The sequence below is a fragment of the Leguminivora glycinivorella genome, chromosome 5 (genome assembly GCF_023078275.1).
Source record: "Leguminivora glycinivorella isolate SPB_JAAS2020 chromosome 5, LegGlyc_1.1, whole genome shotgun sequence".
Lineage (NCBI taxonomy): Eukaryota > Metazoa > Arthropoda > Insecta > Lepidoptera > Tortricidae > Leguminivora > Leguminivora glycinivorella.
This window is the reverse complement of record NC_062975.1, coordinates 5,297,327-5,310,262: the sequence shown is the minus strand read 5'-3', so window position 1 is coordinate 5,310,262 and position 12,936 is coordinate 5,297,327. Positions and strand designations below refer to the sequence as shown.

Here is a 12,936-nt window from a genome sequence, read left to right as displayed (position 1 = left end):
GGATAGGGATAGAGATAGAGATAGAGATAGGGATACGGATACGGATACGGATACGGATAATATGGGTATCGTTAGAGGGATACGGATAATCGGTCGGCGGTCTCTTACAATCAATGTGCTCTATGACGATCGTTGTTTGCTTGCTTGAAGATTACGTTTGCGATAAGTATAAGCAAAATGTAAAAAATTGTAAGGGATAATAGAAAAAAGTACTTTTTACCCACCGATCATAGTGTCGAAATACGGGCTATGTGGGATGTTTATAAAGGTTTCCTCAGCGTATATAGAATTACCTACGCTGTGGTCGATGTGTAATATTTCTACAATCATTGCAAGCAAAAGTATTATGTGCAATCGAAATAATCGCAGATAAATATACCTACAGAGAAACCTACGGATCCAAATGAAAATCTTAATGAATACTTTTATTACGCGGGCGAAGCCGCGGGTAAAAGCTAGTTAAATAAATATTTCGTGGGTCTTCAATGGAGTTTTGCAGGCTAGTTTCGGGTATAAAAAGACCTGGTAAGATTGCAGGGACTCTCTAGACATCTGCATTTGTAACATCACAGCAGTCAAACTGTCAAACGCTCTAACGCCCATGAAACTAGGGTCGTATTATACGATTGGTAAGGCAGCTCGTGTTTGTCTTGTGCTGAATTATACATTATCAGCTAGTACGAGTAAAGTAACTTATAAGTATTCCTTATAGCACCAAGGACTTGTAGACGTTGTGTACATCACACGGCAGGTTGCAGGTTTATTATTTGCAGAGAATATAGAATAGGCATTAAATATTTTATTTTAAGTATAGGAATAGTTTCCTATACTTAAAATAAAATATTTTATGCAGAGCACGAAATAAAGCACCACATAATTAGAAGAAAATATGGACAGTAGTTATGTTTAATCATAATTTATATTTAATAAGTCAAAGAGAAAGATATAAAGTAAATGAATTGACCGTGACGTCACTCCTCAATAGTAATTCCATATTAGCAACTCGTTTTGACTGTTCATAAAAAGAAGCTGATTTGACTAGTAGGAAACTAGCCTATTGTAAGAAAAAATAAAAACGTGTCTATTGAAAATGCGATACAGTTCACCGTTAATATTAAACTGATGCATGTGTAGTATAGAACAAAGTTGATAACTAGGGTCTTATGAAGACATGACTACCAGATAATGTTGATTAAGTATTCTATAACTACCAACACAAAGCACAGAAGAAGTTAAGAATCGCTATCTAGGATTGGTAGGTATCTATCTATAAATTTTATTTTATTAAAAAAAACAAACAGCTTAAAAATGACTACTTAAGCTAGAAATAGGTTAACAAAAATATGTGACGGAAAACCCAATTATGTACATGTACACGTGTAGATAGGTATTAATAAATACATATTAGAGTAAATCACTAGTATTCGCACTACGAGTAGAAATAATTGCACTCAATTTAATTTGATATTCTTTGAACTTTTCAAACGTCCCAAATAAATAAAACATGACACTGCAATACGACCGCTGAATTGCACCAATTCGTACCAGTTTTAGAAATATGGGTCAAGAGCTGTTCACATGAAATGTTAATTATTACAGTTATTAGTGTTATTACCCGACTGCAGGGATAAACATGTTTATGTTCAACGCATCATGTGTTAAGTGCATAAAATTTGGCACACTGAACTTTTGGGAATTGCCACAAAAAATAATATGTGAGTAAAATAGGTAGATGTTAGAAAGTTTAGTCTTTTATTAAAATGTGACGTTTTCACACTTAATTCTTTCAAAATCGGTGCAGTGTTTTCATGAGCTTTATGGTCAACAAAAGTAAAGTTATCCTATGAGTAATATGTGTAAATCCTTGCATTATTATTCAGACATACTCCAAGTCACTACTTATTGTCATATGCATGCTAAATAATTGCTATATTTATTAACTAAATTTAGTCTGACATTTTTATGCATTGGCATTCTATACACGCAAAATTGACTGATTATCAACCAGGTTTTTTCATATGTCAGAGATGAAATAAGTATTTATAGGATGCATTTGTAATGTATCCCATAGTATCCCATAAAGGGGTAAGCAGAGTAACTACTCAAGTTTCAGTGCCACTCTTGGCAAATGAGGGGTTGCAAGAAAACGCGAAATTGGGACATTGCAGTGACAGGTTGCCAGTCTCTCGCCTACGCCACAAAATACAACGTGTTTTTTTTTGTTTTCCGTTAAATTCGACACGCAGTTAGGTTCACTATCAGGAACCACCCTGTATGTCGCTTTTTGTTAAATTGGAAAAAAACAATTGTTTTCGTTTCCATACATAATAAATGGATTAATTAGTGTGAGAGGACCTTAATCATAATATTAAAGGCATTGTCAATTGTTTGACGGCACATGTCAAAACAAATATCATTAGGAAGTGGTAAGGGATGCCACACACATGTTCAGTAAATAAATTATTTTTTTTAATGATTCGATAAGCGTAAGAGTTAAGAGGCTAGTTTCTTAGAGAAATTTATTATATTTGAACTAAAGAATTGTCCCTTAAAGTTAACGGAACTTAGTCAATAAAAACAGGGTGTAGAATAAAAAGTTATATATTAAAATAGCATGTTCATATAAATATTAGGTATAATTTAATCATGGCGAATCCGTACTATAAATGACGTGTAGTATACACAACTATCATTCTTACCTCTTCAACGGGACACTCAACCGCACCGCGACCACAGATAAAATATTTAAAAAGATCTGCCAAAATTCGTGCAAAATACGTTCAAATAAGCCGAAGCGGCTATCACAACTAAGAGGTGTTACTGTTTAACAGTTTATTTTTGCTCGGTAACCATAAACACATACCGGGAGTATTATTCATTCAGTAGCAGGGATTTAAACTTTAGCTGCAGTTGCTACGCACCTGTAGGGTTATGATCACAGCTGCACAGGTAGTTCACAATTCACATTTAATTCACGAAAAGAAATTTGTAACGATATTCAGTAATTATTTAAAGTATTACAGCCCTATCAAAGAGCGTCTAGAGAGTATATGACTAATAATGTAGTCGTTGTGAATAAACTACCATCTCTCGACACAAGATTAAAACCAACCAAAAGTGTGGCGCAACATGAAAGATTTTTCTTAGACTTTACTCATATTTTACCGACTTATATTGGTCTTTTTTCAATTCAATTCAATTTCGTTTATTTCACATATAAGCTTACAGTGTAATACAACCAAAACACTTATATGGTAAAACACACATATTATTAAACAAAATAAAAAAATTGCATATCGAAACTTTGGAACTTATATTGTACGTTAGTTTTAAGTCTGGTACTTACCTACCTACTGAAAATCAAAAAACGCTACCGAAACCGTTTGACCAATATTAAAACAATGTACGGCAAAATTGTGCCTGATGCACATCTCTCTTATAGGAAACTTACTTATGGCATGATATGAAAATAATATGGCTTGTATGGACCAGCCGCTGCCGCTACTGATACCTACTCAATTTTATGCTTAGTTATTATTTATTTAAAAATATTTTAAGCGGGTTACTCACGTATTAAGTCGATATAGCGTTCGACATGTTTCGGTTCAATTTCGAGAACCTTTCTCAAGCGTCTTTGCGTCGCGCTCTCGACATGTACATAAAGGCGGGGTCGCTACTCACTTTCGTTTTCTATCGACCCCTTATTTGCCAAGAGTGGCACTGAAACTTGAGTAGTTTCATGTGCTCTGCCTACTCCTTCATGGGATACAGGCGTGATTTATTTATTATATTTACCTTAGTTAGGTTGTATTTATTATACCTTACATTGTACGACTATTAAGTACCCTGCCCTACCTCACACATTTAATTATTATCTAGTTGATGCGTAGATGCCAGTCAGGAAATATTTATACACGCCAGTGGTGCACTTTGCATGAATGAACGAGCGCAGTTGCGACTCGTAATTCATATTGTCAGTTCAACTCTTGCTAGTGGTTATTCTGATTGGCAATCTGTGGCATAGATTCGGTTGCTGACTGACCTATATTGATATGAAGAGTGTTGAATATATTAAAGAAATCTCTTTTCCTTAAATGGAAAATTCTGTTAGATAAATATACCGATATTTATATTGTAAATAGATGTTATATTTTTAGATATAAATTACCTTTGCAGCATTTTGTAAGTTTGAAATAAGTACTTTTAGGATGAATTTGTAATGTACATACATACATACATACATACAATCACGCCTGTATCCCATAAAGGGGTAGGAGCACAGGACACTACTAAAGTCTCAGTGACATTCTTGGCAATTAAGGGGTTGAAAGAAAACGAAAATTGTGACAAAGTTGTAAGAAGATACATACATACAATCATACATACAATCACGCCTGTATCCCATAAAGGGGTAGGCAGAACACATGAAACTACTAAAGCTTCAGTGCCACTCTTGGCAAATAAGGGGTTGAAAGAAAACGAAACTGTGACATTGCAGTGACAGGTTGCCAGCCTCTCGCCTACGCCACAATTTAACCCATATCCCATAGTCGCCTTCTACGACACCCACGGGAAGAAAGGGGGTGGTGAAGTTCTTAACCCGTCACCACACAGGTCAGAAGATAATTATTAAAATCTGTCTACATGTTTGTGTGGTTGCGATATCGCTACACTGGCCGGCCCAGGATAAGAACCAGTTAATATTGCTTGGCATAGTTGGGCCGACTTATTGAAAAGTCGGGTTATATTTAGAACAATATTTGTGTCCGGACTCGAAATATAACTAGGCTGAAATATGGGCTAGATTTATGAGTCAATTAGTAGTTTGAGACTTAGTGTTATAGTTGCAAGAGTCATTATTGTATGATTTATTTGTTAATGCATTTCGCACTGTAAGTACCTACTACGAATTAGGTAGGTTAATAGGTACGTATGTTCAGCGCCAGATCTAGACTTTTTCGAGGAGGGGCAAAAATTTAAAAAATGACGAATTTGGCGCCCCTTGGATTTGAGGAAGTGTGAATTTGTCGCCCCTCTGTGCTTGACAACCCTAGATCCGGCTCTGGGTATGATGAAACTGATGTTTTTCGTTATTACTTAAAACTTGTGTCTTTTTAAGAGACATGAACGAATGACGCATTTTCTGTAAATCTAAATTATGTATTACGACTATCAAGGTGTTTGTTTTTATTCACAACTTACACTAAAAAACCTGAATAACCTTTAATTTTTTGAAACAGCGCTCAAAGACCAGAGGCAATTTTCTGTGAACTTCTCTTTTTGTAAACTCTAAAAAAATATTCCAGTTTTAGATTATGCGGTCGATTCAATTTATAAGTAAAATGTATCATGTAAACCATGTTACAACAACTGAAACCAAGTTGAAGAATAAACTGTATCACCTGACTTTCCTTATGGTCGTGAAGATCCTCGCGAATTTCTTACGCAACGCTCGTCTGTCCAAATTAAAGGTATTCCAAACAAAACGAGACGTGCGCTATTCCTGGCCACCTGACATTTGCCAGCACACTTCCCATACGGAGTCATCATTCTACTCGATTACTCTAACTCCAATCTAATGTAGGATTCATGCTGTGTACGTACATATACGATGTAGTACTAGTGGGAGCGAATAAGCTACAACCAATGTGGTTGTAATCTAATATCGAAGTGTAAAATTGTAATGCGATGATTGCACTCCAGACTAGCGTAGGTATACCTGTCAAGCTTAATATGTGTCTAAGTGTAGTCAAAGGTAGAATTTTGATGCTTATCATGAAGAGGAAATTTGCTTGTATGAACCATGAATAACTTGTTGAATTTTTCTTCCCTTCTTGCTTTTTGAAAAAAAAAGTCAAAATTTTGGCAAGTACAGTCACGTCTATAAATATCTATATGTTACATATCTATCGAAACTTATTACTGGGGAAGAAGGTTCAACATTGGATACTGGTGTATGAATATTAAATTTTAATGTAGGCAGTACCAGGTAGATCTTGACTCTAATTTTAAAGGATAACTACAATATTTGCTTTTGTACAGACGAAAAATAAATTCAATTGTTTTGATTGCGCCGCCCAATCATCAGGTGCTTCTAAATTCCAATATTGACTTAATTGTTATCATAATAAGGTATCAAACAAGTAAAAGCTTTATAATAATTGTAAGCCCAGACTAAAGTGCTGAACTCGTCACTTAATAGGTTTTACTATGCGATCGATGGAAACAGATTATTTTCCAAATCGGTCCAGAATCATAAGAAAACTTCTGAAAAATCGAATCTATCATTTCGGTTGGGCACTACCGCACAGTGTAATAAATAAATCTTACAGTATGGCCACTTCCCGCTCCCCGCTGAAAGTGCCGCCCACCCGCTCCCGGTTACCTCACAGTTACCGCCTGTCATACCTCCCTCATACAAGCATAGTACGCGTTCACCTACACGAGCTTAGATTGTGTGCGTCGGAACGCGCCTCTTTCATACATATATTTGATCGCGATTGTCAGAGGTGTGACTACAGTTTACGCGCGGCCGAAGTTTTCGCATGCATTTTGACTTGAAATACCACCTTAAATAGGGCAGAACATAGTTTTCCAAAACATCTGCAAAAAAAACTATCATCCTATTAATAATTAGGTACTAACCTCATCGCAAGCATGGCACCGCGGCTTGAGCCGCTCGGCGTAATGCCTGACGCAGAACAGCCGGCCGTCCAGCGCGCAATACGCCAGCTCCACCAGCAGCTCGTCGCATTCCGAACAGGAGAAGCATGCTGGGTGGAACAGCGCCTGAAAAATTACAACACGTACTAATGTAAATTGATTATAGCGCCATCTAGCGGCGAGTAGCGGAACTATTACACCACGTAAAAGATTCAAGTTTTGTTTGCAACAATCGCATGCATGTTTTAAAAAAAATTAACACATAACTCGTACCTCTTGACCTAACCGCGGTGCACAAATAGAGATACTTCCGCTCCGAATGGGCTTATCACAACCCAAACATCCCACTGGCGCACTTAGATGCTGACCGGCAACACCTGTAAACAACATTCTAGTTTGACTACTCGCCGACAGCTGGCGTTACACGTAACTAGCATTGCATTACTAAAGCATACCTATATCTAAAGCTATTTCATTCCTAGCGGCGACGAAATCTTCAAACTGCTTGCGGTGGGCCTCATCGATGTGCCGACAGTGTGAGAGAGACAAGTCTTGCTTCGGTAGCTGCGTGGCCAGCGCTCTAGTTCGCCAGGCGCGCCACGCTGCCGCCCCAGTGGCGCCACCTACGTTGCTCGGCGCGCGTTCCGCCAACGAAGCCCAGTATTGTTCCGTCTGGAAGCAAACGCTTTGATAAGAACGGTATATTTATATTTGCTGGTATTATTCATAGTAGTTATCAAACAGTTTTCCTTCCTAGTGCTACCTACGCTGTTAATAAAATATCTCTCATTATTTTCCTAGTATACCAATTATTTACAACTCGTACAAGTATTTGTATGCTGTTTTAGGTTCGATAATCTTATTTAACCTTTAATTTGGCAATGTTCGAGGTCGATCTGGACTGATTCGTTCTCGTACGGAGCCCAACCGCCTGCTAGCTGGATGCGCCTGCAAAGATGTCAAGCGAACAGTATAGCCGATTGTACCTGCTTGTAACTCCAGGTGCTGTAGCCGAATGGCATTTCTGCGACGCGAAACGAAAACGAAACGCCACCAAAGGTAGTCTGGCTCTGTCGCGCCAACACGCAAGAGCAATAGAGATAGATATCTACGAGCGTTTCGTGAGCGTTTGTGCCATTCGGCTACGTACCCAGGTGACGGGTCGGTCAGACCGAGCCGGTCTCGCACAGAATCCCGTCGCTACAAGCTACACATACCTCCTTGTGAATGCGAGCGCGTCTATGCGGTGAGTCGAGACTGAGGCCGATCCAGCAGGCCGAGCACGTAATGTGGCGAGGGCCAGGTGTCCAGTTGGCGAGTCCTGCCTTATATGCCGATCTGCAGCTGAATTCTCCCCCCGATCCGCTCTCCCACGGCGCCTCATCGCCTGCTAGCTGTGTGTCTTCTTCTTTGTCCAACCCATGTTCCCAGTTTATCTGGGGTCGGGTCTCCCTGTACTGCGCCAGAGAACTCGCTTCTGGGTTGTCCGAGTAGTTAGGGACCGTCCCCACTCAAGAGACGCATGTCCTGAGACGCGGAACGGACGTCCGCGCCACGCCGCCTGTTTGTAATTTAAAAAACGTCTCTTCAGTAGATTTTGTATAGGAAGGACGGGCAAGGGACGCGCAAGAGACGTCTCTTGGCGCGCTCCAGGCGGCGCGGCGCGCGCCAAGCGACGCGTCGCCTGGAGGCGCGTCTTACGTCTTTCCTATACAAAATGTACTGAGGAGACTTTTTTTAAATTACATTCAGACGGCGTGGCGCGGACGTCTGTTCCGCGCCTCAGGACATGCGTCTCTTGTGTGGGGATAATCCCTTAGGTTGGCCTGCTAGCTGAATATATTGTATGCAAAAGATGCTATTGCTGACTGTACCTGCTTGTGCGTGAGCCCAGGTGGCGAATCCAGCCCTAAGCCGATCTGCGGCCGATCCCGCAGCCCCAGTCGATCCCGCACGGAGTCCAGCTCCTCGTGGTACACGGAGTGCTGGAGCCGATCGCAGCCGCATGACTTGCAGGTCTTTCTGGAAAGAAGGAAGAGAAGGTATTAATTTGTGGTATTTACTAATTATTTATTTTGTAAAAAAATGTGCTGTGACAAATGCACGAACGGACAGACAAACGCACGAGTGATCCTATAAGGCTACCCCTTTTCTTTTTTTGGTAACCCTTAAAATAAATCTTTCTGCGTAATAACTTTTCTTGGTGTAGTATATGACATCTTAAATTATCTCAAGAATCAAAAGGTAGGTATTTTAAAAACAGCATACCTAATATTTAAAAGCTTTGTACACGTGTAAAGTCTTATGTACTTTAATACGAGTATGTGCCTACGAAACTTACTTATAATTATATTTTTCAAGGCCATTTCAACACTTACCAAAAAGAGGGTTTATACCTAAACTCAATATACTCTCAGCTTTTATCTTATAAAAGCACATAGTTCACTTAAGCCATGCCCTAAACATGTTGAGTATTTATTTCTAAACATTTTCTAGTAAATACCTACTTTTAAAACATTAACTCTCAAGCTTACATTATGCTGGTAATACAACTACGCTTGAGTAGTTCTCGTAAAGAGAAATATTATGCTAAACGGCTCTTTTCGACACCATTTACAATACACTTGGGTTTTACTGCACCGTTAACATTGCACACTGGTAATGTCACCAGTCATAATTCGTATACAAATATAAAATAATGGTTAGAAACCAGTATATTATGTTACTAGTAGGTCAGTAAAGTAAGTAATGACTTGCTAAGCTTTCTTATTTGCGATATGAAAAGTGTACCTAAATAATACAGTTTTATTTTGCTAACTGCAAGTTTCATTAAGACAAGTGGAAACTTCGTTTAGCGCAGCGGGCCGAAAATTTTAGCTTTCCAGTAGGGCAGAAAATATAAGCTAAAAGTTTGTGTAATATGTGTTGTTTTGGAAAAATGTTGTTTATTTCTGATATATCTGAGATGGTGGGCAAACTTTTATTATGGGGCCAAAAATTTAAGGAATTTTACAGGTGGGCCAGATTTAGGTACATACTAACACCTATTATGGAAATGTTTAGTTACTTTAAATTTATTATTACTTTTTATAATAGCTTGTGAAGTGAATATGAAACCATGTCCTTTTAAATATCCTTTGTTTGTTTACCGTTAACCAATATGTACACTGTACAAAAACACAGTTTTTGTTTTTAAAACAAAGATCGGGTAATGCAAAATACTTAGTCGGTAACGGAACACGACTACATTGTGTGTGTACTTATTGCGATTTGCATGCTTAAACAGCTCCATGTAATATAAAAACGCGCGTTTTTTAATTAATACTAAATAAACGCTTCACTAAAGACCCACGCAACATGGGAACACACCATCACCGGGAATCGCGAGCATGTCAAATGTGTTTTAGATTAGAAAATGTTTTTTTTTAAATTACTACGGTCTGCGTCAGTGGCGAACAATATACCTACATACGGCCCGGCTGATAGTAAAGATACCGCCGACTATGGACGCTTGTGACTCCGGAAGTGTTACCACTATGTGTCGATTCTTGAGCTCTAGCGGTTTAGGGTGAAAAATGCGTACGCATGCTTTCAACTTTCCGATGCGTCAGTGCGTTTTCACATTATCCGATCCGATATCGGATGTCAGACCGATAACCCATACATTACAGGCGCCATCTTGGATTTTTTCTATTGAAATCCTTCCGACATCTGATATCGAATCGGATAATGTGAAAACGGACTAAGCGTCTTCATAGCTCGATGCTGATAGCTGTGACTTCATCCTTACCATTAATTTGCGTTTTCGCGCGAATCCATACTTGAAGACGCGTGGATGTTGTATGAACTCGCGCGCGAGAAAGCAAGTTGTGCTAGACCGCCTGGTAACCCCTTGCCGGAAAATGAGGATCTGTCTTATCTGGCTGCGTTATCGTTCCTAATATCTGTGGTCTTCTGTAAGTTATATTTGGCCGCGCGTTTATTCGCGCAGTGCGTAGGTGAACTATAAATAGCTGGTCGTGACAAAGCTTATCCCCAACAAGACAATGATCTCGCGAGTACAGTACATGAGTGCAGGGTACGCGTTGAATCAATCATGTCTGCCGCTAATCCGTCATAATATAATATGAATATAAATGAGTGATGTCTCGTTTGTTTCCGTGAAAGTTTACAAGGGTAAATACTTGAAGAGATACCTTGTTGAAAATCAAATATGTAGTTTGAAATATCTAAAGAGCTTATTTTTTAACGTATTTTTTCTCGCGTAGGTAATTCGCCAATCTTGAAATCCTCCGATTTCGGAGCCTACGAGTATGTTGTCTATCTGCAGACTTAGATAGATCTTATACTGAATTTAGTGACTGTCTAAATAAAGTCCTTGTGTTATGTTATGTTCTTGAAGAAATGAGACGGTTTTGTTGAGAACCACGTAGGTATGATAGTGGCTATAGTGTCCTAGTAATAAACTGTAGTGGTGTGGCGCTTTCATCGCTTGCCGTTTCATTGCCTGTCCAAGTAGCTCTCTGTTGGCGTGAATGGAAGTTTAACGAACGGTAGGGTCGGTAAGTACGATAGAGGATAACTTGGGAGCTCTGGCAGGCAAGTATGGTCGCGCGATAAATAATAAAACATCTGGCCGTCCCTATCGCACTTACAAATAGTGCGATAGAGACGGCCTGATGTTTTATCATTTATCTCGCGACCATGCTTGCCTGCCAGATCCTTGGATTCCTTGGTGAGACGTGACAGCAAAGCCTACTTTTTATGTCACTCAAGTCAAAAATTGTCATTATAAAGTTAAGTGTTTTGTATTTACTACATAGTAGCAAACCTGACCGCAATCTGCAACCATTATCTGAATGAAATACCAACTTCAAAGTGTAGATGATGAGTAACGCAGCACAATCGCGTCAAGTTGAATCATTCATTAATCATTACAATACATATCAACAAACAATTGATAATCATTGTATACAATCATTGCGTTGTGTTTACAGTAATCGATAGAGAATTCATTCATTTGTGTCTTTGGCTTCCTGAAAAACCTCGACTTTCGTTTTAAACGTCTGTGGGGAAAGAAAAGATTTTTAAAGTGTATCTAAGTTCCCTTTCATGATTCGTTCCGCACAGACGTAATTAATCCATACTAATATCATAAATGGGAAAGTGTGTGTGTCTGTTTGTTTGCCCGCCTATCACGGCAAAACGGAGCGACGAATTGACGTGATTTATCAGATAGTTGAAGGGATGGAGAGTGACATAGGCTACTTTTTGTCTCTTTTTAACCCACCACTTCCCTAATATTGGCGGTGGAATTTTGTATGGAGCATCCGCAATTTTCGAATAAAACGCGAGCGAAGCGGCGGGCATAAGTTATGTACTTCTATAATAGTTATGAACTCCGTAACAAAAACTAGTGTCTACTCCGGAATTGGACCTTCAACCCACAGAGTAAAAAGACCCTACATTGGGATTAATACGGTTTAATCGCGATATTTTCCTTCAACAAAAAGAAACTAACTACATCCAAATAACGTCCATATATAGAGTATCCATACCTAATCAAAAGTCATATGACGTCCGCTCTTCGTATCTCCTGTCGGATCCAAATCAATGTCGAGAATGTAATGATCCACGACTTATTACTTGCAATCGACAACACAGTTCCAGAAAGTCACAAGTCAGATCAACGTTTTTTAGATATTAAGACATTTTACACATACAAAACTGTTTTAGCATAAATATAGAAAGGATGCAAGTCCGTTTGAGATAGATATCCATCGCTTCATTCGCAAAGTCATGTTTTTAAAGGTATATTTGACAAAGTTCTGCGTCATCTTAAATTGCACGGTCTGTACCTACATAAGACCTTTGAATACAACTTCGTAGTGATATCATTGTGATCATATTGAACTGCTAAGTGAGGTACAAAAGCAGTAGAAGATGCCGAGATATGATTGTGTTCTCGGTTCTGTATAAGTGATTTCAGTGATTTGCAATAGCAGTAAGACATTTAGTCTGGAACTCAGTGCATACTTAACAGTATAATATATATGTACTTATGTACAAATAATGTATATAACAGTACTTTAAGCATGACTAAAAGGCGCCGAAAAAACTAGCACCAATCTTGGAATGCATGCCTCTTATATCCAATAACAAGATATATATAATATCTACATACACACAGAGTGACACATATATGACTGATAAATAGGTAGATCAAGATGCGCGAAATCAGGGCCCTGAAGGGGCCGGGCATTTTTTAGATAG

General features: G+C 38.8%; 1 protein-coding gene across 1 annotated transcript in view; it reads right to left on the bottom strand.

The window, feature by feature from the left end:
• LOC125226446 (prickle planar cell polarity protein 3-like) overlaps positions 1 to 12,936 on the bottom strand; it is a 195,337-nt gene that overhangs the window by 38,903 nt on the left and 143,498 nt on the right. The window contains exons 3-6 of the mRNA XM_048130429.1: positions 8,538 to 8,685; positions 7,119 to 7,335; positions 6,937 to 7,040; positions 6,646 to 6,789 (exon numbers count right to left, since the gene is read on the bottom strand). Coding sequence (XP_047986386.1) covers positions 6,646 to 6,789; positions 6,937 to 7,040; positions 7,119 to 7,335; positions 8,538 to 8,685 — 613 coding nt within the window. The remainder of the gene's footprint in view (positions 1 to 6,645; positions 6,790 to 6,936; positions 7,041 to 7,118; positions 7,336 to 8,537; positions 8,686 to 12,936) is intronic.